This window comes from Numida meleagris, chromosome 1, assembly GCF_002078875.1.
Source record: "Numida meleagris isolate 19003 breed g44 Domestic line chromosome 1, NumMel1.0, whole genome shotgun sequence".
In the NCBI taxonomy this organism is placed as follows: Eukaryota; Metazoa; Chordata; class Aves; order Galliformes; family Numididae; genus Numida; species Numida meleagris.
The window spans coordinates 9710049-9734998 of NC_034409.1; the positions used below are offsets into that span (position 1 = coordinate 9710049).

The following is a 24950-nucleotide window of genomic DNA, read 5'->3' on the forward strand; positions in this document are numbered from 1 at the left end:
CTTCCAAGAATCATTATCAAAACAAGAACAGTGTGTCCTCACTCTCTGCAGACAGCAATAATCTGAGCCTATCTTTTGAGTCCTGTTTTAGTCTAAAAGTTGGCACATTTTGCTTGGGCCCTTCCTGCTATTTACTCTTCCACCATTTTAAGCTGACATGCAATTTCAGGAAATTGCTCAGATTCTTCGTTTGATAACTCCAATTTCAAAAGTCTATTAGATGGTAGCTGAAGCCTATGGAGTATATAAAAAAAAAATCATTTCATCAGAATTGCTTTGCTGGGTAAAGAAATACCATCACCACATTTTTGGATTAGTGCTATTCTGCCACCATTACTCACTTCAAATGGTAAATTGCTCTGCAAAGAGTTTAGTAGAAAACTCACAAAATATCACTACTTGGTGTGTGTTCAAAGCTGTGCCTGATACATAAATGTGGCTGAAACAGGTGAGACTGTGATCTAAAGTACTGTTCCGTGTAAGGAAGAGTGAGGGGAGGAGACTGTCAGAACTGACCTGGGGCATTGCTCACTGGTTATTTATCATGTATCTTTACTCTGTTGGCAGTTCACAAAAGATGCAGCTGACAGTCCCAACAGCAGAATTTGACTCTGTAGAACTCCATAGATCAAGTTGGAACAGCACTTCTTTTCAGTGCTAGCAAAATCTTCTTAAAAGTATGTAAACAGCAGTTTTGAGGCAGTGAGAGCATGGTACATTTGAAACAGAAGACAAGGGAGAGTGAAGAATAGACAAGCTTCTGCCTGAAGACAATGTGTGTGACACGAACAGTCCATTGGTTGGCTGATATGCATCCAAAGTAGATCTGTGGTTTCACCTGCTTCTATGGACTTGCACTGCTGTGCAGGATGGTGTCAGCCCTCTTTGTTACCCAGGGCTTGTCTCAAGACTGCTAGCTCTAGATAATTCTTTTTCAGACAATTAGAGGCAAAATCTCAAAACTTAATGCTGAACAATGGCTAAGAACATTTTTCTGTTTGGATTACAAACTGGACTGTCTTTCTCAATGTGTTTTGATAGTTGAGTTTTCACTTCTAGACAGATACCTGAGAAGTGGTGCATATGTTTGAAAGGAAGAGTTTCTGCAATTTATGCTCAGGAGAAAGCTGAGGCTATTCTATTCACAGAACTTCTCAGTCATGCTTTTTATTATTATTCTCCTTCTTTTCCTTTTTTTTTTCTTTTTCCCCATGTCCATTCACTCTAGAAGAATAGCTGAAGTTCTGACAGCACTGGATTATTTCTCTTTTGCTTCTGACTGATTTGACTCTTCTTGGCAAAAGGTTTTGTGTGAATTATCCTCCTTACACTATGTTTTTAAAAGACATCTTCTTTATTGAAAAAGCAGATTTATCTTAAAAAAAAAAAAAGTGGTATCTTCCATTCTTTTCTTTTCTTTGAATTCAGGATATTTTCTTTATATGACGGCATGACTTACATGTTTTCCCTGGTGTGTCCATAAGCGAAATTTTCTTAAATTGCAAATGTTTTTCCAAGAAGGCATAAGGGAGTATGTGGATGAATATTGTTCTGTCAAAGGAATATTCTTTTTTTTTTTCTTTGTAAACAGTGCTGAATACAAAATGTATCAGTTTCATCGTTATCATTTTTCTTCTTGGAAAAAAATCTTACATCAGAGACAACATTATGAACAGCTTCCTTAGAGTCTGAAAGAATTCCTCAATGGAATTGAGAACTCTTTCAACTATTTGTGCATTATTCAGGAGAGTGGTTGAACTGAAATTTTTGCTCGTGCCACCCTGCTGAAAAGATACTAGAAAAAGTATAATGAAGTGTTAATTTTAACATTGCATTGCTGTCTACTAAATATCAAATCTGTGCTCATAAACACAACTTTAAAGTAGAGAACATTTCCTCTCCATAGGGGAACTCATTGCTAAAGTAATATTGACAGATGAAAATAAAATCAACAGAACACCAATTCTGCAACAATAGCAGAAATTCTGTACACTCCTCAGAGGAAGCAGCCCATTTTAGAGCTTTAATCTTTCATTTCCGATATCTGTTCATCACAGCCCAATAGCTGGACAGCGCAGACATCACTGAAGTTACAATACTTGGAAAGTATGAAACACACTTTAAAAAGAATAAACTGATAACAAAGAAGGGACTGGAAAGAATATTCTTTCTCTCCAAGTAAGAAGCCAAATTATCATTTTTGGTAATGGTCTTCAGTTAAACAGTCTTTCCGATCTGCTGAAGCTTGCAGAGTCTTTTCATCAGTATCAGATGTAATTGGCAGCAGCACCTTGAACATGAGAAGCTAGACCATTTTCTGAGGGACTGGGAAGTAATGTGGAAAAACAAAGGGCAAGGAAGGTATAAGCCATAGCTCTTCCATACTGCATATGCTTGATAGTCAAAAGATGGCAGTTGCCTTTGACCAGGTTCTTATTCACATAAATGCTGTACATTTAGGCAAAACAAGACTATGCCTTGCATTATCAGGCACTTCTGTGGTACCAGAAAGGAGTATCCAAACTCTGTACCTCAAAATACTAGAGTGAATCTACAGCAAATTATTTAACTCTCTAAAGTGCAATATTCACCTCCCTCCAGCACTTTGAAGTCAAAAATTAGGCATTTTCTAGCATAAGCAGCTGTCAGCAGAATCTCTAACTCAGAAGTAAAACTGCCCTAATCTCACTTTAGTTATATGTTCTTTGTGTGGACATGTAGCCAACTGGCCAGTCAAGGTGGTGATTGCTCTGAGGGCATCATAGACAATGCTTAGTCTAATAAGACTGGAATAGCATCATAGTGAACTCAGACATTCCTGTGAATGTTCCTAAGACATTTGAATTTGGTTGAAAACAAGGGATAGAACTGGAAACAAATGTATAAACTTGGGAGAGTACAGATCTTACCATGGTTATTCTAACTCAAACAAAATATTGCAGGCATCACCTTCATCAGAACTTGGAAATTTCTCATATATCCAATAGCAGCAACTTGCAGGTTTTCATTTGTCTGTAAGAACTACAGATATATAGAAAACGTGATGTTTCATGAGTCATGGAGAAGCTCTCTGTACCTAAATTTTATTTTTTTTCACAAAAACATCAGTAAATCTATTTTTGAGTTTCATTTCCTCTTTCAAACTGATGTAGTTCATTGCTCTCATAGAGAAGGCAGAAAAAATTAAACTTTGAACTATAGATTTTCAAAATCCAGTAATTAATCTAAACTTAGGCACATTATACCCATTCAGCAAGAGATATTTCTGAAAACGATCAATGCAGAAAAATATTTAAATCAGATAAAATGGTAGAGAAACTAAAAATATAGCACTGAATGTATCATTAGAATATAGCTCTGTCAAAGGAAATGATTACATTTTGATTAACAATGGATGTAAAACAACTTCTAAACCAGTTATAAAGGCCTGATTCAAGCTTTTTGGACATGTTAAACTAGTTTTTAGATTCTTACTGGTTTTAGAGATCCACCAGTTAGACTAAGTGACTTCAAGCCCTACATTTTACAATAAAGTCAATATAAATAGAAGCCCAGATATGAACCACCCTTTGGACCACAAATGTTACGGTGAAGATCTATGACACGCTAAGTAAACTCATTCTTAAGGGAAGGACTAGATACACTTTCTGTGCTAACATTATACTGCCTTTGCTTCCATGGGTTTTGCAGATGTGTAGCTATCCAGATTGTCTTCATCTACGAGGCATTTGTAATGTCATGACCAAAAACAAACCAACCAACTAACCAACAAACAATAACAACAACAACAACAAAGAACTACAAAAAAGTAATCTCAAAACCCCAAACAGATATCAAAAATCATACAGGTGACTCACTCAACCATCATGAGAACTGAGGTGATGGATTAGTTTGGGCAAGCATGGTAAAGCCCCAACACGGGCTGTTTATTATTTAGAAGCTAACACAGTGTCTCTTTTCTCCAAAACCTCTCTTGCTCAACCTTTCCTAACACCAGTTTCCTGACATGTCACCTTAATCACAAGACTTCACTTGCAGCACCACAGAATGAAACTGACAGCGTAGCTGATGCTCATAGCTACCTGAACAGAGAATACTGTATTGCTCTGGCTGTCTGTGCTGCAAAAACAAGGATGTCTTTTTCTCCAGATGAGATACTGAAAGTATCTGCTAATAACATTATGATTTTACAGTTTATAAATTTGTGTTATCATCCAAAAAGATAGCCTTTGATCACTGTACATAGTCAAGAATTTGAGCTAAATAATATTTTTGTCTAAAAATAATTTAGATTGACAGATTCCTTCTGCGGCTGTAGGCATTAGTGAAACAGATAAAGTTAATAGAGTTTAAAAAACCGATTTATGAGACAGTTTGGCCCAAGGACTGATGGTATGTGAAATGCTTCATTCCTTTCTTCCAGTGTCTGTTTTTACAATACATTAGAAGAGTCACGTTCAGCTTCCTGGTCCCACATTAGGAAGCATTCAGCAGTCTTCATCAAAAATATTATTCATCCAGTCATGCAAAAATAATCTTGGTTGCCAGCTTAAAGCAGGATGTCACTGGGGCTCTGGCTCTTATTTGAAGTAATTTCCATTTAGATATTTGATTAAATTCTTATTTAAAGATGGATCTCTTTTAACTGCTTGCATTACTTTTTCACAGTTCACCAAAGTAACAGAAAACCTCACTGGGGCTTCACAGAATAATAAATTTACAGCAAAGTATTTTATCTTAGGTATATACGCTCAGTTATTTGGAAAAGATTATACGTGACGATAGTAGATGTAGTATGTGAAACTTAAAAATAAAATCAAAAGATTTCTATTAATATTTCCCTGATAATTTCATTATTTTATATGAGAATAGTCTTTCTACTGTTTGTGTAAATTTATTATTATGTGTAATGTCACTGTGTCCTTTTTCTTGTGTACATTTCTCAACTTGCTAAAGGCTGAATACTGAGAAATTTGTTCATGTTGTACAGCAATATCCAAAACACACAATAATACATCTGACAAACAACAAAGTGTCTTAAGCATGATAAGTGCAATCCCATCAAAATACGTGCATTAAAGTTCCAGGCAGACAGTAAGAGATATCCAGATAGATAGAAGCAGTTGAGAAATGTAGTACGACTGCAGTGTTATGTCTGAAGGGGGTGGAGGTCTTCATACAGCTTCTGTGACTATAGATGTTGTACATATATTTCCTTTCAGTTTCCTCAAAGTCATCAGATGTAATGAATGTTTCATGAAGAACAAGAGGAAGGCCCGCCCATCACTTTCACAGAGTTACCCTACAAAATGTTTTAGATGAATTACTGGTTTTCTGTAAAGTTCTCTAAATTTCTGTAGATCAGAAAAGCAGTGTTAATCAATCTAACCCATTCTTCTTTTCCTTCAGGCCATTGATTTGAACTATTATCACGAATGAAGAAAAATATTCTGGTGATACTCTATTTGGTTTAGACCACATTCTGTGTGAAAATAAACATTATCTGCAAAAGATGATACCACGACACTGGAATGTAAAGTAAAAAAGTGAAAGACTTTACAGCATATCATTTTGATAATTTCCATTTTTTCTTAATGTGGATGGCACTGATTTTTCAGAAGGCATTTGGTAACCCACTATTCCTGTCTGTACAGCAAGGTCTACTAACCACCGACCTGCAGAAAGTTCTGTCTCCACTGGCTCGTCAGTCAGTAGCTTTGGCAGTGGATACAGCATGGATAGTGAAGGCAGCAGCAGTGCCACGGGAGAGAATAATCTGTTTCCCATCCCAAGAATGTAAGGCTTTTCCTTTAATATTCTGAATCCTCTGTGCACTGATGATGCGTAACGCTTTCACTTGCCAGTCATCTTCATATGTAGTTTCCTCTGCAGACTTGAGTTACACAGTAGAAAAGCAGTTAACTGGGCAGAATTTCTCAGAGCTCATACTTTCATTCTGCTCTGTTGAACTGTTAATAACTATCAAAACCTCTCCCTAAACCTCATGAATTTATTGCTGTCACACAGGAGACATCCAAGCCTTTGATGCAAGTGTTCTGAGATGGGCTTGGGTTATGGTTTAGAAGTGCAGTTTTCCCATGTTTGAGACTGCTTCATTTAGATTTTCAGACTGATCTCCTCCTAGAATTCCCTTACAGAAAAAAAAGTAATTTCTCTTCATCAGATTAACATTTGTAGCCTGAATTTTTTTATAGACTGGCTGTTCTCAAAATATTAGTCAGTGGTCATTGCTCATTCAGTATCTGCAGTAGTTGTTACATGTTTTCCTTTGCAGTCCAGAAATAGCAGTCACAAGAACATGATTTTAAATTCCTAAAAAAGGCTTGAATTTAAAAAATAAAAAGAGGAAAAAAAGAAAAGTCTCCATTTGTTCTCTAGAACAGTGACACTTCTAAGTATTCAACAATCTTTTTAGTAAGATCACAACATATTAAAGGCTAAAAAAAAAAAGGAAAACAGCCACTAATCTAGGATTTCTCTCTCATCGATGGAGTCCAGGAGGGCAGTGCCAGCTCAGGATGTGGAATGCCAATTGCTTAATCTTTATTGAAATTTTCACTCAACCTAATTTCAGGTCAAAATGAATTTTACTTCCCAGTGGTAAAAAGATTATTTTTAATTGGATTTGACAATATCAAAAGAAAATTATTTTGCAATCATTCCTAATGAGAAAGGCAAAGATGTATAAAGTCCCTGTGTACAGAAACACAAGAGGCAGCAGTTAATAGATTTTAGTACACATATACTGAATTGAAATCCACACAGTATTACTTTGTGTGAATTATCTAGCACTGCGACAGTATGTTACAGTCACTTGGTATTTTGCTGACAAATTCACTATACTATTAAGCCTGAAATCAGCTGCACTTCTACTGAAAAGCAGGAATAAATCTCCACGACTTTCACCTTTTCCTTTTTTGTAATTTATTCCATTGAATTTACTTAATTAAATAAAATATATCCAGGTCCTATTTTTCACTGCATGGACGAGAAAGTATTTTTATTAATATTATGTTCTGAAAGTAAATTGTGATGTGCTGATTTTGAACAGAACCTCTAAAACATACAGAACATTTACATAGACACCATTTTTTTGTTGTTGTTAGTTTTAAGGGCTTTACATAGCAATTAATGAAAATGAATGACAAAATTACTGTTTACCATCAGAGATCTTTGGAATCATCTTCAGAGGGAAAGTTTTAAACCAAATATCTGTTCACATTTTCGGGTTTGGATAGAAATAATTGTATATCTGAATGTATACTTGACTGAAATTCTACTCAGTGTTAAGTTTGCACGTTGAGAATGACTTCAGGGACTCCGATCCTGTATGTGGATGTTCAGTATACCCATGAGATCATCAGTCACAATATGAAGCATTAAATGATCGAAATGATTTTAAATGTCTTGGCATATAAAAACATCTTAGGCAATAAGCTCTCTGCTTAGAATGAATTTCTGATCTACCAGTAGAAAAGTGTTGACAGCTGAGTTTTATACTCTTTACTTCAGTCTGAATGTTTAGTCATGAAATTAAAAAAAAGAATTTAAGTAATAACACCATGGGAATTGTTTGATGAATTAACTTATTTAACTACTTGCCTGTACTAAATATTGTTTTAAATATCAAGGGAAATTAATCATTTTATACAGTTATACATAGATTAATTAATTTTGTAGTCTTCCTATTTAGGAAATAATTTGTAAAAATCTCTTATTGTTCATTTTTAATGTCCTTGAAAAATATATTTCCATCTATAATGATAACTATGCCTTTGTTCTGTGTAACCATCCTTTCTAGTAATATGGCCCACATGAACCTAGTACTGTTCAACGAGGCCAAGTTCATGACGTTGCACTTGGGTTGGGGCAATCCCAGATATGTATACAGACTGGGAAAAGAACTCATTGAGAACAGCCCTGTGGAGAAGGAGTCTAGGGGGGACAAAAAGCTGGGCATGAGCCAGCAGTGTGCTCCTGCAGCCTGAAAAGCACAGAAACAGGTTGCTCACAGAAGCAATGGATGCCCCATCCCTGGAGGGGTTGAATACAAGGTTGGAGGGGCCCTGTGCAGCCTGATCTAGTGGCTGGCAACCAGCCAATGGTAGGGGGTTGGATCTAGATGATCTTTGAGGTCCCTTCCAAACCAGGCCATTCTGTGATTCTATTAATGTCTGTAAAAAAATATTAATTTAGGATGCAAATGTAAAAAGCAACTGAACAATATGTAGGGACTAATAATTCTTGTATCATACATGTAATATGCTTTGTAAATAGGAACATAAATAACTCACAGAAGCAGGTGTGTTTTTGATGGTGATTAATATCATGCCTTAGAGCTTACAACAAGTATGTTTAAAAATTAAAAAAAGGAAATAAAACCTAACATTGATAAACTGAAAATAGACAACTAGACTCACACCCACGTTAGATTTCTACATCCAGAGTCCATCAGCACAAGCTTTATTCCACTCACCTTGCTTTAAGATTAAGTATCATAAATTGACAAACCTAAACTGTATTGTAAAATCTGTCACAGAAGGAAAATACTTACCACAAACAAACTCCACCTTTGCCGTAATGGTATCGTAGAACAAATAGCAACTCCTTTTACACTTCACCATTCAACATAACAGGATAAAGTGAGGAGAAGAGCTATGCAGGCTGCTTGCAGAACCCCAGACTGATGGGAGGCAGGTTGCAAACAGCCTGATTGCTCCTTTCTTGAGGAATGCACAGGCTCAGTAAGATGTGATTGCAGTTGTCTCCAAGACAAAAACAAACAAACAAACAAAAAAGCGATGTGATCTGTTTAAATAGCAGTAGGAAAAAAAAAACTTTTTTTTTTATTTTCTTGAATTTTTATGTATATATACACGTTTATTTTATTTCTTTTCAATGACATTCTTCTTGTGCTGAAGCAAGATTCTCTGGCTTGGGTATATCATTTTCTTAGATCTCATCTCCTCATGGTCCTATTGACAACTATGACCATATTCTTTTTTTAACAGAGGGAAGATGAGCCAGAATGGACAAGAACCAATAAAGCAGTCAGGAGTGGGATTAACTGATGCCGAAGGTAAAAAGAAATACAAACAGCGCTACAGTGGTATTCCCTTCTATTTATAAAACTGATATGATGATTTCTCTTACTTGTTATGTTATGAAAGATTAGCTTATGCTCTCTTTGTATTATAGATTAAGGTTCTCTCTTTCATTTATTATAAGGGCCCTTTGCAAATAGCACCAATGTAATGAGTCTTCAGCTTAAATGAGAAGCTTGTTTTACCTGTTTATTTAAAGTAATTAAATAGATTGCAATGAATAATATCTGTCTTTCAATGGTCATTGCTTTTCACAGTATTGGAATAAAAAACATGAAGTATGGAGCTGACTCAATACCCATTATATCAGTAGAAAACATCCAGTGGCTGTCAGGCTCTATTTTTATAGTATTTCAGAATACTTCATGAAGAAATTAATTATGTTGACTATATAAAACATTAACATTAAATAAAAATGTTAGCTGAACATCAAGCTTGACCACTGCACTTAAATCATAGTGAAACTCTGATCTAATTGGGAAATCCAGAGTGAATTTTTTTCGATATGAATGTGATGCTACCAAAGAAGGAGCCATTGTAGTATTGGAGCTGGAAAGAGCCTGACAGGATGGCTGTCAAAGATACATGAGCAATGTGATCATCGTGTATTATAATGGACAACTGCATGAAAATTAAGAGTGTTTTGTATTGAATGATATGTTAGGAAAATTCCATTTCCCTTTACATATAAGGTATTTTCTTTCAAGTATATGCTTCTGTTGACCTCAAATATGAAACCTAATTATCATGACCTTCATTTTATTATTAAAATAATATTTTTCTCATTTGAATGAATTTCAGCACTACCTTGGGTTTTTAATTAATTCATAAATTAAAATTCATATACACAATTGAAGTTAATTTCACATTAAGTTCAGCCTTAAAAAAATCATTATTTATCAGGTTTCTGCAATCTGTTTACATGGGGTAATAATTGCTGTTGCTATATTTGAGGTAAAACATAATCTCGTTTTGCACAGATTTGAAGAAATTAAACTAGAATTTGAAGGGGACAACAGTAAAACTCTTTTTCAAAGCAAAACAGTAAAACTCTCTTTTTCAAAGCAAGAATCCTGAACTGTGTATATGCATTTTGCTAAATCTTTAAATATGTTACCTATCATGCAAAAATCCAAATTCAGCGGCTTATCAAACTTCAGTTTATTCAAAGGTTCTTATAAATATTTTTAAAACAAACTACTTTGAAAAGAGAGGTGGTGGGAAGAAAATGGGAAATCAGGAATTTTCCATTTTTACTTTGTTATTGTGTATTTAATACAGAAATATAATTGTAAACATAGTTTTTCATCATTTTGTTCGGTGCAAATTGCCCCTTAGTTCATATTTTGGATCATAAACGTCAGTAAATACAAATACAAAATGTTTTAATATAATGTTTGCATCACTCAAAAAGAAGACATAAATACCCCACTCTTTTCAAACTTTCAAAAAGATGTATATGTAACATTTCGGCATATTTCTGCTTATCTTTAAAATCTGCAAATAGCTCAAGAATTTCAGTTCCCTAATTTTCACTTATGATGTAGCCCAATTCCCTTAAATTGAAGACTCTAATTCAATTACTTCAATTACAAATCTAAAAAAAGAAAAACAAGAGTGGTCCTCACTAACCATTGTTTCTCCCCATTAAGAGAAGGTCGGGGGCATCAAGTTTTTAGTGTCTGACTTCTAGTTGACTAGGCAGGGACAGATCAATTTCAAATGATAAAATAAACCAAAAGCTGGAAAGCATTTCAAGAGCATTTCTGCTTTAGCGTGTAAATACAATTATATTTTGGGGATGTAGTTCAGAATTTAGACAAATTCAATATTAACCAAAAGAATTATTTCAATCTTATAGAAATATTGTGGCATTATTTTCATAAATGAACAACTTTTAATGAAAAACTTAAAGTCTTAAAGGTCAGATGATATCTTCTCTGTAGAATACTGAGACTGTGTTATGCACTGGATGAGCCCTGCAATTAACTAGAAATAAATATTTATTCCCATTTTTTTATTGAACAGTGGCTCTCGTAGCAATGAGAATTCATTTATTTTCTCCTTTGCAGATAAGAATTTAGTATTATACTTAAAAACTTATAATTCTAGTACTATTTTTATATTTTCAAATACTCTTAATGGATGACTTCTGTGAAAAGTAGCATATAGATTACTCTCTTTAAAACTGTGTAGAATGAATGTAATTCCTCAAACATGCGTATCTACTGATGTTTGAAATATTTTAGTCATGCAAGCCATTCACACAGGCTTAGAAACATGCCAGGGAACTTACACAAGCAAGATCTTTAAGACGGGTAGCAGGAGGCAAGGCAAGGTAGGACTCTGAAATGGCAATGGAAACTGATTTTCAGGCAGCTGAACACACAGAGTGCAACATCAGAATGTACGCTAGTGGAATGATCAGGGAAAAAATAAAGCTCCTTTTTGTAATTGTTTACTGACCTGAGACGTGCTAATGTTTTGTTGGGAATGGTTTTTGTGCTATGAAAATGTACCAAGTAAGCAAATATTGCTAAACAGTACTACTTACTTTGCTGAAACAACCAAATGGTCAATATAAACTGTGAGTATTGCTATGATAATCTTTGTTTCTCTAAACATATCATCTTGTCATTTTCTGTATTTTCATACTAGTTAAGAATATATACTAATTCCGAGTTTTGTTCTTGGACACTGTGTTAGCTGTTTTTATGATATGCATTGTTGCATGCTATCTTATTCTTGACATTCTGCCTTGAGCAGATGAAAAACTTCATCTTCTTAAATTTCAGTAAATCGTATGGTACACATTGTGATCTTCACTGAGTTATGCAAACCAGTTTCTTTAATCATTTCAGAAAGTGCAATATCTTTTGTTTAAAGTTTGCTTATGACTTGTCTCTGGAATATTACAGATATTACAGACAAAATAACAGTTGTGTTCCCTGTAAGGATTGAAAGTAAAAATTAAAAGCACATGATTAATATATTGATTCAGTCTTAGATCATGATTGGTTTATCTACCTACGTAACTGCTCAGCCAACAGATCATACATGGTATTTTTCACCTACCAGCTAGTTTTCAAATTAAGAAATATGTAGGGAAAATTATTTTCTTGAATTTCAAAATTGTGAATATACAAGATAATCCCAGCTGCAATTATTTCTAATGGAAAAGAGCTGTGTAGATACCAATAGCATTTTAACTAAAATAGTTTGCTATGAGTAAATTCTGAAGCTTCTCATTTTGAAGATGCTGTGTACACGTAAGACAACATTTTGGCATTTCAGACATAGAGGTCCACATGAAATGAATGCTCTTTTAGGAAAGACAAAACATGTTATAGGAAACATCAGTAAGCATGACATGCCTTCACTCATTCCATAGTTGGTGTCAACAAATACTTGCAAAGCTTGTCATACTCTGTGCTTGGCCTTGCTTCCAGACTTCCAGACATGAAATAGTAAATTTCTTATAGGAACTGAGTGACTCTCCACCCATGCCTTCCAACAGAGTGCAGCTGTTTACTTTTTCTTTAAATTTCCATCCAGTATGTGTACTGAACTCCAGGCAGTTCTCTATGCAGTTCTGCCAAAGCCCAAAGTCTCACTTTCTGACATTTCCATGGGTTCTTTGATTGTCAGCTTGGTCATAAACCTCTAGAATGGTCTAGTAAAGCTTTTATAGACCTATTTCCAGATTCAAGCAGAAGGAATAGATTTGTAATGTTTCAAAACAATAAATGTTTCTAACAGTAAATATTTATTTACTGAACATCTGGAAGATAATATGCTAGTGATAAGCACTCATGGTTTACATAACCATTCATAAACTCTCCGTGTTTTCCTTTTTCTGCATGCCATGTATTTTCTCTAGTTACGGATGAAAAATAGTTTGTGATAACATCATGCTTTAACAGGAAAAAGTTACAATACCATGCTTTTTATCACATCTAGTCAGAGCAGTATAACCTAAAAACTGAACTTTTTATTTTCTGTAATTTTTGAGTTGTGTGGTTCATCAGTCTGGATAATAAACTAAGAAATAAGGATTTAATAATCTCAATGATTAACATTTCATCAATTGACACAGTCTAATCTTTATTTCTCAGAAAAAAAAAAAAAAAAAAAAGCTTGAAACACAAATCAAACCTTAAATCAGAGGCAGGACATCATTCTGTTATAGCTTTGGAGTTGTCCTGATGAACAGGAATCCATCATACCTGCCTGGAATACATATAGCAAATTGAAAAACTGACCTTGAAGGGATATGATCCCTTGAAGGGATTCCCAGGAGTATTATGCAGATTAGCCCTTGAGTAAAACAAGGCATGTGTCATGGTTTTTATTCCCTCAACCCATGATACCATGAAATAGACTGACAGCACAGGCCCAACTAACCACTGACACATTCTTTAAAGGAATTAAAACTCAGATAAATGTATAAATTCATTCCTCCTTTACTTACTGTTTAATTAGGTTAAAGTAACTGGCTGAGAGAAAGGACTCACTGTGGTATAACTGAGAAGAGAATAAGGTCTTTAGAAGTTGATTAAATCGATTTACTGCATCTCCATACTTCAAAAATTTTGCATTCTATTTTATTATTATTTTTAATTCCAATGGTTGTATTATCAGAACTATACTATCAGTCCTTCTGAGGATGTTCGGAGACAAAAGGTCTTAATTCTGGAACTTCAACCAGAGGTATACAAATAAGAGGGGAATAAAAGAAAAATAGAGCAAATTATGATGGGCTAGTCACAATACAGTTACTGAGATTTTTAAATTCTTGCTTATTCGCAAGTCTTTACTTGGATGTTTTAGTTTCATAGTCTGAAAATACATTTTCGTGAAGATGAGAAAATTTTCTTGCAGTTATCTGTATCATTTCACAGAAAAATAGGACTGTGAATGAGAATATAATAAGATACTTAATATTCATGACGTAGGCTATAATTAATATCAGACTTCTTGATGGATTAAAATTAAGGTGGCTTTTATTGCATTTATATAGGTAATGGTGGCTTTGAATGAAAACATTGAGACTAGGAAGTAGTGTAGAACAGAGACCATATTAAACATAGAAATTGTGTAACTTTCACTCTCTCATACTCCAGTCTGATCTACATCTTTGTATCTGTTAGAAGGTAACTTTTGAGAAGCATAAACTCATTTCAGGTCATATAAAATGAGAAGAAAAAGTATTTTGCTATCTGTCCCTCGAAAAAGAAAGAAAGAAAGAAAGAAAGAAAGAAAGAAAGAAAGAAAGAAAGAAAGAAAGAAAGAAAGAAAGAAAGAAAGAAAGAAAGAAAGAAAGAAAGAAANAAGAAAGAAAGAAAGAAAGAAAGAAAGAAAGAAAGAAAGAAAGAAAGAAAGAAAGAAAGAAAGAAAGAAAGAAAGAAAGAAAGAAAGAAAGAAAGGAAAGAAAGAAAGGAAAGAAAGGAAAGAAAGAAAGAAAGAAAGGAAAGAAAGAAAGAAAGAAAGAAAGAAAGAAAGAAAGAAAGAAAAGGAGGGAGGAAGGGAGGGAGGAAGGGGGGGAGGAAGGGAGGGAGGAAGGGAGGGAGGAAGGGAGGAAGAAACATTACATTTATAGACTCTTGCCTCACAGAGTTATATAAAGGAAACCAGATGATAAAACATCCAGCCACAGGTTTAAGGGGTTTGAAATAAGTTCTTTGATATTTAATGGAGAAGTGCTGTAATTTAGGAATGAAAATGCAAAAAATAAAGTGATAAAAAGTCTCTCAGACACTACATTTTGGGGCTCCATCTTCAATTTATATGGGGAATGGTGTAACACCACTTCACGCCAGTGCTACAAGGTGCATTCGAATCTAGCTTGCATACTGTAGTTTTCCCCTTCAGATATTTAAGACTCTTCATCAACCATATGATGATTCTAAATATTCCACGTATTATATATGCAGATCCTTTTGTATAAAGGGAATTATTTGCTAGTTTTTAAAAATGTATTTCTAATTAATAAACCAACCACATTTGCTGACTTTTCTCAGTCAGTAAATAGAAGAATTATAATAACTTACCTTATAATAACTTACCTCTTCCAGAGTGTTAGCTATAGAAAAGAGACACAACCTGCAAAATGAGTAAAGAGGGCAGACTGGACAGAGCTTGTATTTGTTATTATTAGTCAAAGACATGACAGTGATTAATGGGCAGTTCAACATAGGAACTACAAATGCTCCTTCCCTGTGCAAATGATTGTGTGGGGACAACTGCCCATTCAGGCAAGGTTATTTTTCATTTTTTTTAGGGGAAACCCATTTATTCTTTGGCAGTGGTTTCTTCTGTACCTTTGACTATTCAGCAGCTTCGGGCACTCATGTCTCACATTCCTTACCCAGTTTTTGTCTTGAACAGATTGAGTCCAAGTATGGCAGGAAAAATCCCCTTTCTTTTCATTTTTCTTACCTTTGTATTGGGATTCAATCACTGGAGCAACATCAGAATTTAGCATTTATAATACTAGGTATTAAGAGTCTGAAAAATGTTGTTAACCAGGAAATTTGAAGTGTTATTATATGTCCAACATCTGTTTACCTCAAGGTTTATGAAGTGAATTAATAGATGAATTCTAAGTAGTCTCCAATTAACCTACAAATCATACACTGTATTTACTTTTCTTAAGTTTAGTTAAACCAATTTTTCTGGTGAGAAAATTCCTGTCTTCCATCACGTAATACCTGATTCACAACATGCTAGTAGTATATTATCAGCAGTAAATGACCAAGACAGAAACAGTTTATTTCATAATAGCAGAGAATTTAAGGGGTTTTGTAATAGCTCAATTTTGAAAAAGGCTCTATCCAATTCTTTTCAAGGCAATTTTAGTCTAGTATCTCAAAACTAAGAATTGCACCATCTGTTGTATTCTTGCACGTATATGATACTATCTTTGCTTTTTGCTGCCTTCCCAATAACAGAAATATCTCAGTAGTGTTGAACCTTCAGTTCTAACATGTACTAAAACAGAAGAGAACCTGAAAAATATGCAAGATTTTCAAGTATTTTTCTTGAATCAATAGAATATTGAAATCATGTACATGACTGTTGACTTGATTGTAATAGATACTGAGCCATGGATTTAAAGAGAAAATCAGCCAATCTGAAGTGTTAGCAGTGTTGACCTGTGAAGTGTTTCTGAGCCTATGTCCAGTAGTATATATCAAAAGAAATTGATGAACACTCTCAATGTATTTCTTAAAGAGAAATACAAACTTGATCATCTCTTTTCTAAAACATCTTAGCAATAATAAGCTCTGAGCTTAAAGGCGTGTTTTACCATTCTGACTTACGAGTAGTCAAGGTCATTGTAGACAAGGCAATTGATCCTGCCCCTCTACTCTGCACTGGTGGTACTGCATCCAGATGAGGAGTCCTCAGTACAGGAGGGACATGGACTTGTTGTATCACATCCAGAGGAGGGCCACAAAAACGATCCAAGGGATGGAACACCTCCCAGCGAGGACAGGCTGAGAGAGCTTGGGCTGTTCAGCCTAGAAAATAAAAGGCTCTGAGGTGACCTGATAGTGGCCTTTCAATATCTAAAAGAGGACTACAGGAAAGAAGGGGACAAACACTTTAGGAGAGTCTGTTGTGATAGGACAAGGGGAAATTGTTTGAAATTAAAATGGGAGATTTAGGCTGGACATAAGAATAAAATTTTTTACAGTAACAGTGGTGAGGCACTGGAACAGGTTGCCTAGAAAGGTGGCGGATGCCCCATCCCTACAGACATTCAAGATCAGTCTGGATGAGGCTCTGAGCAACCTGATCTAACTGCAGATGACAATGTTCATTGCAAGAGAGTTGGACTAGAAGACTTCTAAAGATCCCTTCCAACTCAAACGATTCTGTGATTCTACAATTGTTTCTAAAATAAAACATTTCTGGTTCCAAACAGAGGTGGTAAAATGTGATCCTTTCCCAGAAAGAGAGCTAAATGGAAGAATAACATTGCCAAATTCATCTACTATCTTTATAAATAAAAACGCTACAGTTCAACCTGACATTGTTTATACTGTCATTAACATAGAATCACAGCCTTTCTTTTGGCCATCAGCTTCTAGCAAAGGTCTACTCTACAGTATTCTTGACAGTTTAAGATTAATCAGTGTCACCAAAATTTAAAGCAAAAAGTAGCAGCAATGGTGATTTCTCATGGGAATAACTGCTTCAATATGGAGTGAAAAACAGGGACAAAAATGAATAGAAAATAAGTAATGAAAACACTTGCAGCTAGCCTGTCAAGTGTTGATTTCCTCATTCTGCAGCACATTCACTTTTAAAAATTGAAAAGATCTTCATTCTGTCATACAGAACCTTAAGCAGTTAATGAAGCTGGAATAAACTGTAATATTTTTCCTTCTGTTTCTTTTTCAATCTATCTATAATATTTTATACATGCTTCCTCAAACTTGGAATAGCCATACTATTAATACCTAAAAATGACACTAATTTGAAGAATTGATTCAAGATAAAAAAAACAACAGTATTATAAACCTAAGAATAATTAGCTTCCTACATCATGGGAAATATTTTTTTTTCATATATCACTGATTGGCCCAGTAGTCTAATTTGCCCATATGACTCTCCAGTAACAATTGGAGCAATTAGTGCTGTCTTCCTGAGGTATTTGCCAGGATAATCCAACTGGTTTTCCTGAAAAGAAGCAGGAATAATTTAAATAAGAATAAAGACTGCAGCCAGAGATAAAATCATAGAGGAAAATGAGGCAAGATAATCTTCTACATTCTAGTACTCATGACAAACGACATTACTTTATATAACGATAAACAATTTTGTTGCCAAATTGTTGCTATAAAGTGTCATTAAAAGAGAAGTAAATAATCCAGGGAGCTTTACTGTGATTCACTAGTGGCTAGCCAGGCTGCTTGTGCCACTCTTTTATGAACCGGGTCTGGATAGGTACTTGCCATTAAATCATTTGGCAAGAAAATTTTAGTGTGGTCAATTTTTTAAAAACTTTCATTCAAAGAGAATGCTTTTCCCATGAACTCTTTAGCAAATAATCAAATATTAAAACAAACAAGCCAAAGGAAAAACAGAAAAACCTGAAAGCAAATGGATTTCAACTCAAAACCAAAATATAACCCTTTGAAATAGTGCTTCAATAATCATTCTAAAAGATAATTTTCTTGCCTAATGTTACTAATCACTTTTCTTGGTCTAGCTCTTAAATGCATCTTCACTAAAGTACTGCTGCATGGGACTTTCAGGAGGCTTTTCTGGTGATTCCTTTGAGAGGTAGTGGGGAAAGTGGGTTTGAGCTTGAGAATAATACTGCTAGCAACACCATCCAAACGTTGATACAAATATATGGTATCGTTTCTGAAAACAAAACAAAGCATTAGGAATTTTGATAAAACTATATAAGCTGTGTTTTAGAAAAATATGGTTGTGAAGGAAACTTGACTGAATAGCTACAGACATATTTACTACAATAAGTAGTTAATAAAGGTTAATAAGTTATTAACCAGTTAATAAGGGTATCTTTCAGCACCAAAAGCAAATAAGAATATTCCTTCAGTCTGCCCTCACACCCCAAAAAATAAACAAACAAACCTGGAGTAAATATGAAGATACTGGAATGTATGGATTCTGATGTAAGTCTGGAGAAAAGCAGCTTCAGCTAGTGAGTAATTCAAAGCATCTTTAAAATAGTCACTTTTCAAGATCAGTGCTCATTTAGAATCAGCAAAACCTAGGTTGAGACATTAGTGTGACAGAAGATGTAATGTTAAATGCTAAATTATTTCCTCTTTGTAATGAAAATGAAACTAGGAGATTTTAAGTGGGATTTTAAAATGTTATTTTCCTGAATAATTCAGATGGTCTCCTCCAGTGAACAGTATGATTAGGACCTGAAATGTTACACATACCCCAGGAAAAAAGTAAGTGAGATAAATATGTTTTAAGAGCGATAGGGTTCAGTGCTCAGCTACCTATGAACTATTACATAATAGCAGTAGGACTGAAGTTGAGGGGAATCTCAAGAAATTATCCCATTTCTTCAAAACATAATATTGTTTCCTAAAAGACTTCTACTAACCTGCATCAAAAATCTTAGCTGGGATAGAGACTTATTTGACAGGCTGTTCTAGCACTTAACTATCCTTGACATGAAACTTTTTTATAACTTCTAGCCCAGTCTTGCTTGCTGAAAATAATACTCAAAGATAGAAAGCAAATTCCAAAATTCAAGCTCTTCCTCTCAAAAACGCAGCACATTTTAGCAAGCACTCCTTATAAATAGATTTTTGTAAGCGTTCTTGCAGAGGATGCAATTACTTCTAGTTTATTTATTTTATATTATTATATTTATATATATTATATTATTTATTACTTCTAACAGAGCACCACTTTTATTGAATCTACCTAAAATAAGTAAAATACGTAATTATATATATCATAACCTCCTCCTATAATTAACAATTCTTTGTAACTACTTAATGTTTGTAACATTTAAAAATGGTTGGTATTGCATTTCATGTATATGATTTAGAAGATTATTTACTATTTATTTCTTTCATTAGATAATTTATAACAAGCATGTAAATTATATTATTACGTTGGCATTCAGAAATGTCTTTTTTCCTCCATCTGTTCTTGTAATATAAATCTTTTTTTAGGCTGATGTTCAAACAGTTATCTTGGAATACAGATGGCTAGAGAATTTCCAGGTGCGATCACATGGCAGGCTAAAATTAATCTTTAGTTGTTATTTAATTAAGTCTTCAGACAGCTTAGAATTATTGGACTGTAAGTTCTGTTTCAAGACAGAAGTTTTGAAAATGAATGCATTAGAATTAATATGAATCCTTTCTGTGATGAAAGTGACTAGATTCTTCTCATTCTCACAGTAAAGAATCTGGTGTCATAGCAATAATTGCAACATTGTGCTTTGTCCCTGTTTCATATATAGATGCATATGCTTTCCATAATGATCCATTATTTCATCCTATGACAGTAGGCTTAGAGACTTATAGTTTTAATGAAACGTGTTATCCATTTTAAAAACATGTGAATAATGATTTTTCTGTTCTGGAAAATCTCCAATTTCATATTTCTGCTAAAGAACTCCTAACAGTTTGCGTAGGTATTTGTAACTCTTTTAGGCTATTATAGGGTACTCTTCCCTTTTGTGTATTGTTTCTTCTGGTACCACTATGACTATGACTGGAAGAAAATGAAACAAACAGAAGACTAAGATAAACGTTGTGGTAGAAAATGATGTGCGGTGTTTCCAGGTTAGGTTGCACTTTACTATGTTTGTTTACAAGGATTCAGGGGCTAAAGTACTTTGTGCTCCAGTAAAGTTGCTATTTCAGAAAGTTTTGGGCATCCTGCCCATTTATGCAATATAATGAAACACCATTTCATTATAATATACATATATAATTTATTTATTATATAATAGAATGAAATATCTTTTTTTTTCTTTATATTTTTGACTGCCTCTTTGGCTTTGCAATCTAACTGATTGGGATGTGATAATAACATACCATGACTGAATTCCCATGCCTTGAAAAAACTCAAAATTTCTGCAGATCTCCTGAGTTAAACACCCAATTTGTACATCTGCCATCATATTTCATGTTTCACACTGCTGTAGTGCCTAGAATTTCACATATTTTCTGGTAACATATTGGCTACAATAATGAGTCTGTTTGTGTGATTTACTAGAAGAGGATGCATATGTAAGTTCCATCAGTGCCTACTGAGTCCCTGTGGTACGGATTCTTTCTGTTTCCTCCTGCTGCTCATCTTGTATCTATAGCATTTATTCTACTTGGCTGTGTCTGACTGAGTGTTTAGCTTTATAGCAACAATACTCTGTTATGTTCTTGAAAGGTACTGGATTCTCAGTGATCTGAATGCAGTTATTCAAACATCCTCCCTCAAATTATGCCCTTCTGACTCATGTGATCATGTTAAGGGTTCATTTTTTCATGAAGCCTTCACTCTTGAATGGCACAGACACTTTAACTCTTTGTAAGTACACTGGTCTTAAGGCTACTTGTACATGTTTTTTGTACATGTTTTATGTCAATATGCAAAGAATCTGTCTTTATGTAAAGGTACTTTTCTCACAATTTCCCATGTTTGAAAAAGTGAAGCCTACACAACATCGAGACTTAGTATCTTATTTCATACACTTTGCTTTCTCTTCAAACACACCAACAAAGAACAATTTCCTAACCTCCTGGAGAATTATACTGCAGGTAATTATAATTAAGAAACTATATAGGTTACCAATGGTTTTTAAACCCATTATGTATTTGGACAAAAAGTTGATATTTCCGAAGTTTATGAACATTTTGTGCACACAAAGTGCTTTCACATCAAACTGGGGCCAGAGCTTGGGAAACAGTGTATGAGCCTTTCCTCATCAGTCCTTATCAACACCTCTTTTAGGTGTTGTTCCACTGAGTAAAGGGGCTACTCTGTATTTAAAGAACTATATAAATATAATGAGACTTGAAGAGTCTTGTCTTGTCAAATGTGATGGAACAAGATACTCAAACACATATCTCCCTTCCTTCCCCTTTCTGGGATCAACTGAAACATGGGGCACATTTAAAGCATTCAACAAAATGGATAATTATTCTCTGGCTCCTGCTAAAATTATGAGCGGAAAATTCTTACTAGGGAAACTATGATTATAAAGTAAGTAAAAAGTGGTCAGATCTTTTTGGAGGCATTTTGAGAATTTAACTGCATAATTATTCTCACTTGAATAATCCCAGTATTTAAAATGAAGGTCAATACCAGTAAATTTCTCAGATCAGATGTTTCTTTCAAAAGATTATAGATTTTGATGAAGTTTAGATTTTTAATTTAAATAAAAAATAAAAACTTAAGTAGGGGTACTGAGAAATAACATCCTTCTTTGGTTTCTCAATGAGACATTTGAATGAATAACCTGTGTTTTATAATGTAGTCTCCCATTGCAAAATAAAGGTTCCAATACACTCTCAGCTGCCTGGAATGGTTAGAGAATACTGATTGGGGAGTCTTGTGTAAATACTTTTTCTGATGGTACTAAGTTACTTTAGATGACTAACAGAGGAGCCTCAAAATTTTGTGCAACATTTGGATAGGACAATGGCATTAGTACCCGAAGAAAATGCTCATCTCTGGCAGGTATAGGTAATGTACACCGTGAGCATCTGGTCTTCCATACTTTCTTCTTAACTATTATTTTTTGCCATTTCAAAATGAATTTTTGAAATGACATTCAACTCATCTGTAATATCATATAGCTGAAACATGCACCATATAAGTGCTATTGGCCTCTGCCCAAAGAGAGATTTGAAGGAGAGACTGAATATGCAATCCTTCTGGATATTTTCTTAGAGATACTGTATATCTCCTGTACTCTTCTTAGAAGCACTGTAGATATTCATCTGTAGATAAATGCAAGGCTGTCACAGATTCTTCATTCATCTCCATTTCACTTGAGACAGATGAATATCCTACCTTCAGTATCAATTCAGTATGTCTGAATCATCAGTAGACAATCAATCTTGTGTAGTCTCACAAAAAACTATTGTTAGCTTATATGTATAGATCAAAATCCTTTCCAGTCTATTTTGCATTGAGTTTAACCCATTTGTAAGCATGCTAAAAGCCTTTGGAGTTTACTTATTCAAAATATGTGGTAAAAATATGGAGCAAAAAATCTCCAAGCAAAACTAGAGTGAAAAAAAATATCAGGGATCACTGCAAACACCCCACTAAGCAAACTGAGCATATCTGCACTATGAAATACAGCCTTGACCATGAACTAAAAGCAGGAACTTCCCTGCTTTACTTTACTTCCGAAAGTAGTTTTTCTGACATCATTATGTTCATGCAGGCTTCATCTGCATAATTGTTTTGATTCAGAGTAGTAACACAGTTTTGAAATAAATTCTTCAATTTTACCTTGCCTGACATCAAGTTGATTTTCTTTTCAGAATAGTTTTGGTACATCCAAATGAGGTTCATTTTGAGGGAAACTTAACTGGGAAATCTGCTCCAGGTGAGCATAGTATGTGCTCCTGTCCCCGAGTATGTCATAATCATAACCAATGATGAGTCTTTTGTACAGAACTGGACCACGTGAAGACATGGAACATTTGTATGAGGGACCAGGAAAAGCTCCCAGCCATGTGCAATATAGATGTAGGTGCCTCAAAACTTACTACTTTGGTCCACTGATCTTTTCCTGTTGCACCAGATTAGATGCTAATGTAGATAAGATAACAGATAATTAGGCAAACACCGAAGTATAAACCTAAGGACTTACTTTCCCACTTAAATCACTTGAGAACCCAATTTTCTATCATTAATAATTCTACAGATATAAAATATATAGAGACATATAAAAATATACATACCTCTGTTATCCTGTGATCTGCATGGTGATATATATGGCTATATAAAGGGGTCTCATGAAATAAAGGAGACAAATATGTCAGCTGCCACACTCTGCAATAAAAACATAAAAAATGTGAAAAATGATGAACATTTCACCTCCTTCTACCACACTGTACTGGTGGGAAATCTCTGATAAAGAACCTTTGGAGTCTTTTTGAGTAGAAGATAAATAAAGACCTCCCACACAGAAGGAAGTCCAACAAATTTTTGGTAATTCTTTCCATTTAATTTTCCCTTGTAGTTTGTTCTCATCTTAGTTTGCTGATTTTATGTGAGCTGAATTGATGTATGCATATGTTTCATTGCTTTATATAGCAAATATCACAACAAGGCAAAATACAGGAGATGTATATGAAATCACGACATATATAGGGTGATATACAGTCAAATAGATGCAGCAGGCTAGATTTAAATCATGTAACAGTTTAGATCAGAATATACCCATAAAAGTTATTGAAATTTTATTAGACTCAGATTGGCATAAGAAGGATCACGCAGTGAGAAAGTTTCAAGTACTCTGGACAGCATAGAAGAGTATTGGAGAGCAGAAAAATTAGGATCAATGCATGTTAGCTGACTGAGAATTGAAATGAATTTTGGAAGCCTGTCCTTTGAGCAACCCTGAGCTCAGACTCCACAGCTTTTGCTCTATTATTTAGCACAGCATCATTTTTGTCCTATTGCACTTATTATTTTTATCTCTGCAGGTTTTCACTGGACTTATTCTCTGTGCTGTATTTACTGTAAATAAGCTCTACAGTATTTCAGAATTTTGCTAATACAGAAGGAAGGAAGGAATCCTTTGCTACACAGTCTTGTTGGGATTCAGATCAGCCACCTTGTCTTAGGGAAACATCCATACCGCATAATAGTTTGCCCCTCTGGTTGGTTTCAGTACTAATATCGGTGGGTTTTGTAAAATAGGGATAGATTGTGAAATGGAAGGTAAGATTTACGAGCAGATGGAAGTGGAAAATTAGTTTAATAATACATGTTAGGAGCAAAAGTGGAGTCAGCAATTTGAAGTCAATGTAAGTAGCAATGACTCTATAAACTTGTGTCTGAAGATTCAGTGTTGATTAGTTCAACAAGATAACATTTTGTGCAGAGTCAAGGTAGATTTAATGCACATAGATTCCTAGGATTAGGTCAATTTCAATGATTTATATGCGTAAGTCTATACAAATCTAAACATATTCATACACTTGCATATATATGAGTGCCAGTATACATACATAGGCATGCACATATATAAATGAATGAATCGCATTCACATGCATAAATATACATACATGTGTGCATATACATATACATATTATGATCTAGTAACCATCCTACGTGTTTAGAGAAAGC

At 34.4% G+C, this 24950-nt stretch overlaps 1 protein-coding gene across 7 annotated transcripts in view; it reads left to right on the forward strand.

The window, feature by feature from the left end:
• PCLO (piccolo presynaptic cytomatrix protein) overlaps window positions 1-24950 on the forward strand; it is a 343040-nt gene that overhangs the window by 285964 nt on the left and 32126 nt on the right. For all 7 annotated transcript variants that reach the window (XM_021384447.1, XM_021384450.1, XM_021384451.1 and 4 more), the window contains 2 exons: window positions 5655-5796; window positions 9033-9100. In XM_021384447.1, the coding sequence (XP_021240122.1) occupies window positions 5655-5796; window positions 9033-9100 (210 nt within the window). The remainder of the gene's footprint in view (window positions 1-5654; window positions 5797-9032; window positions 9101-24950) is intronic.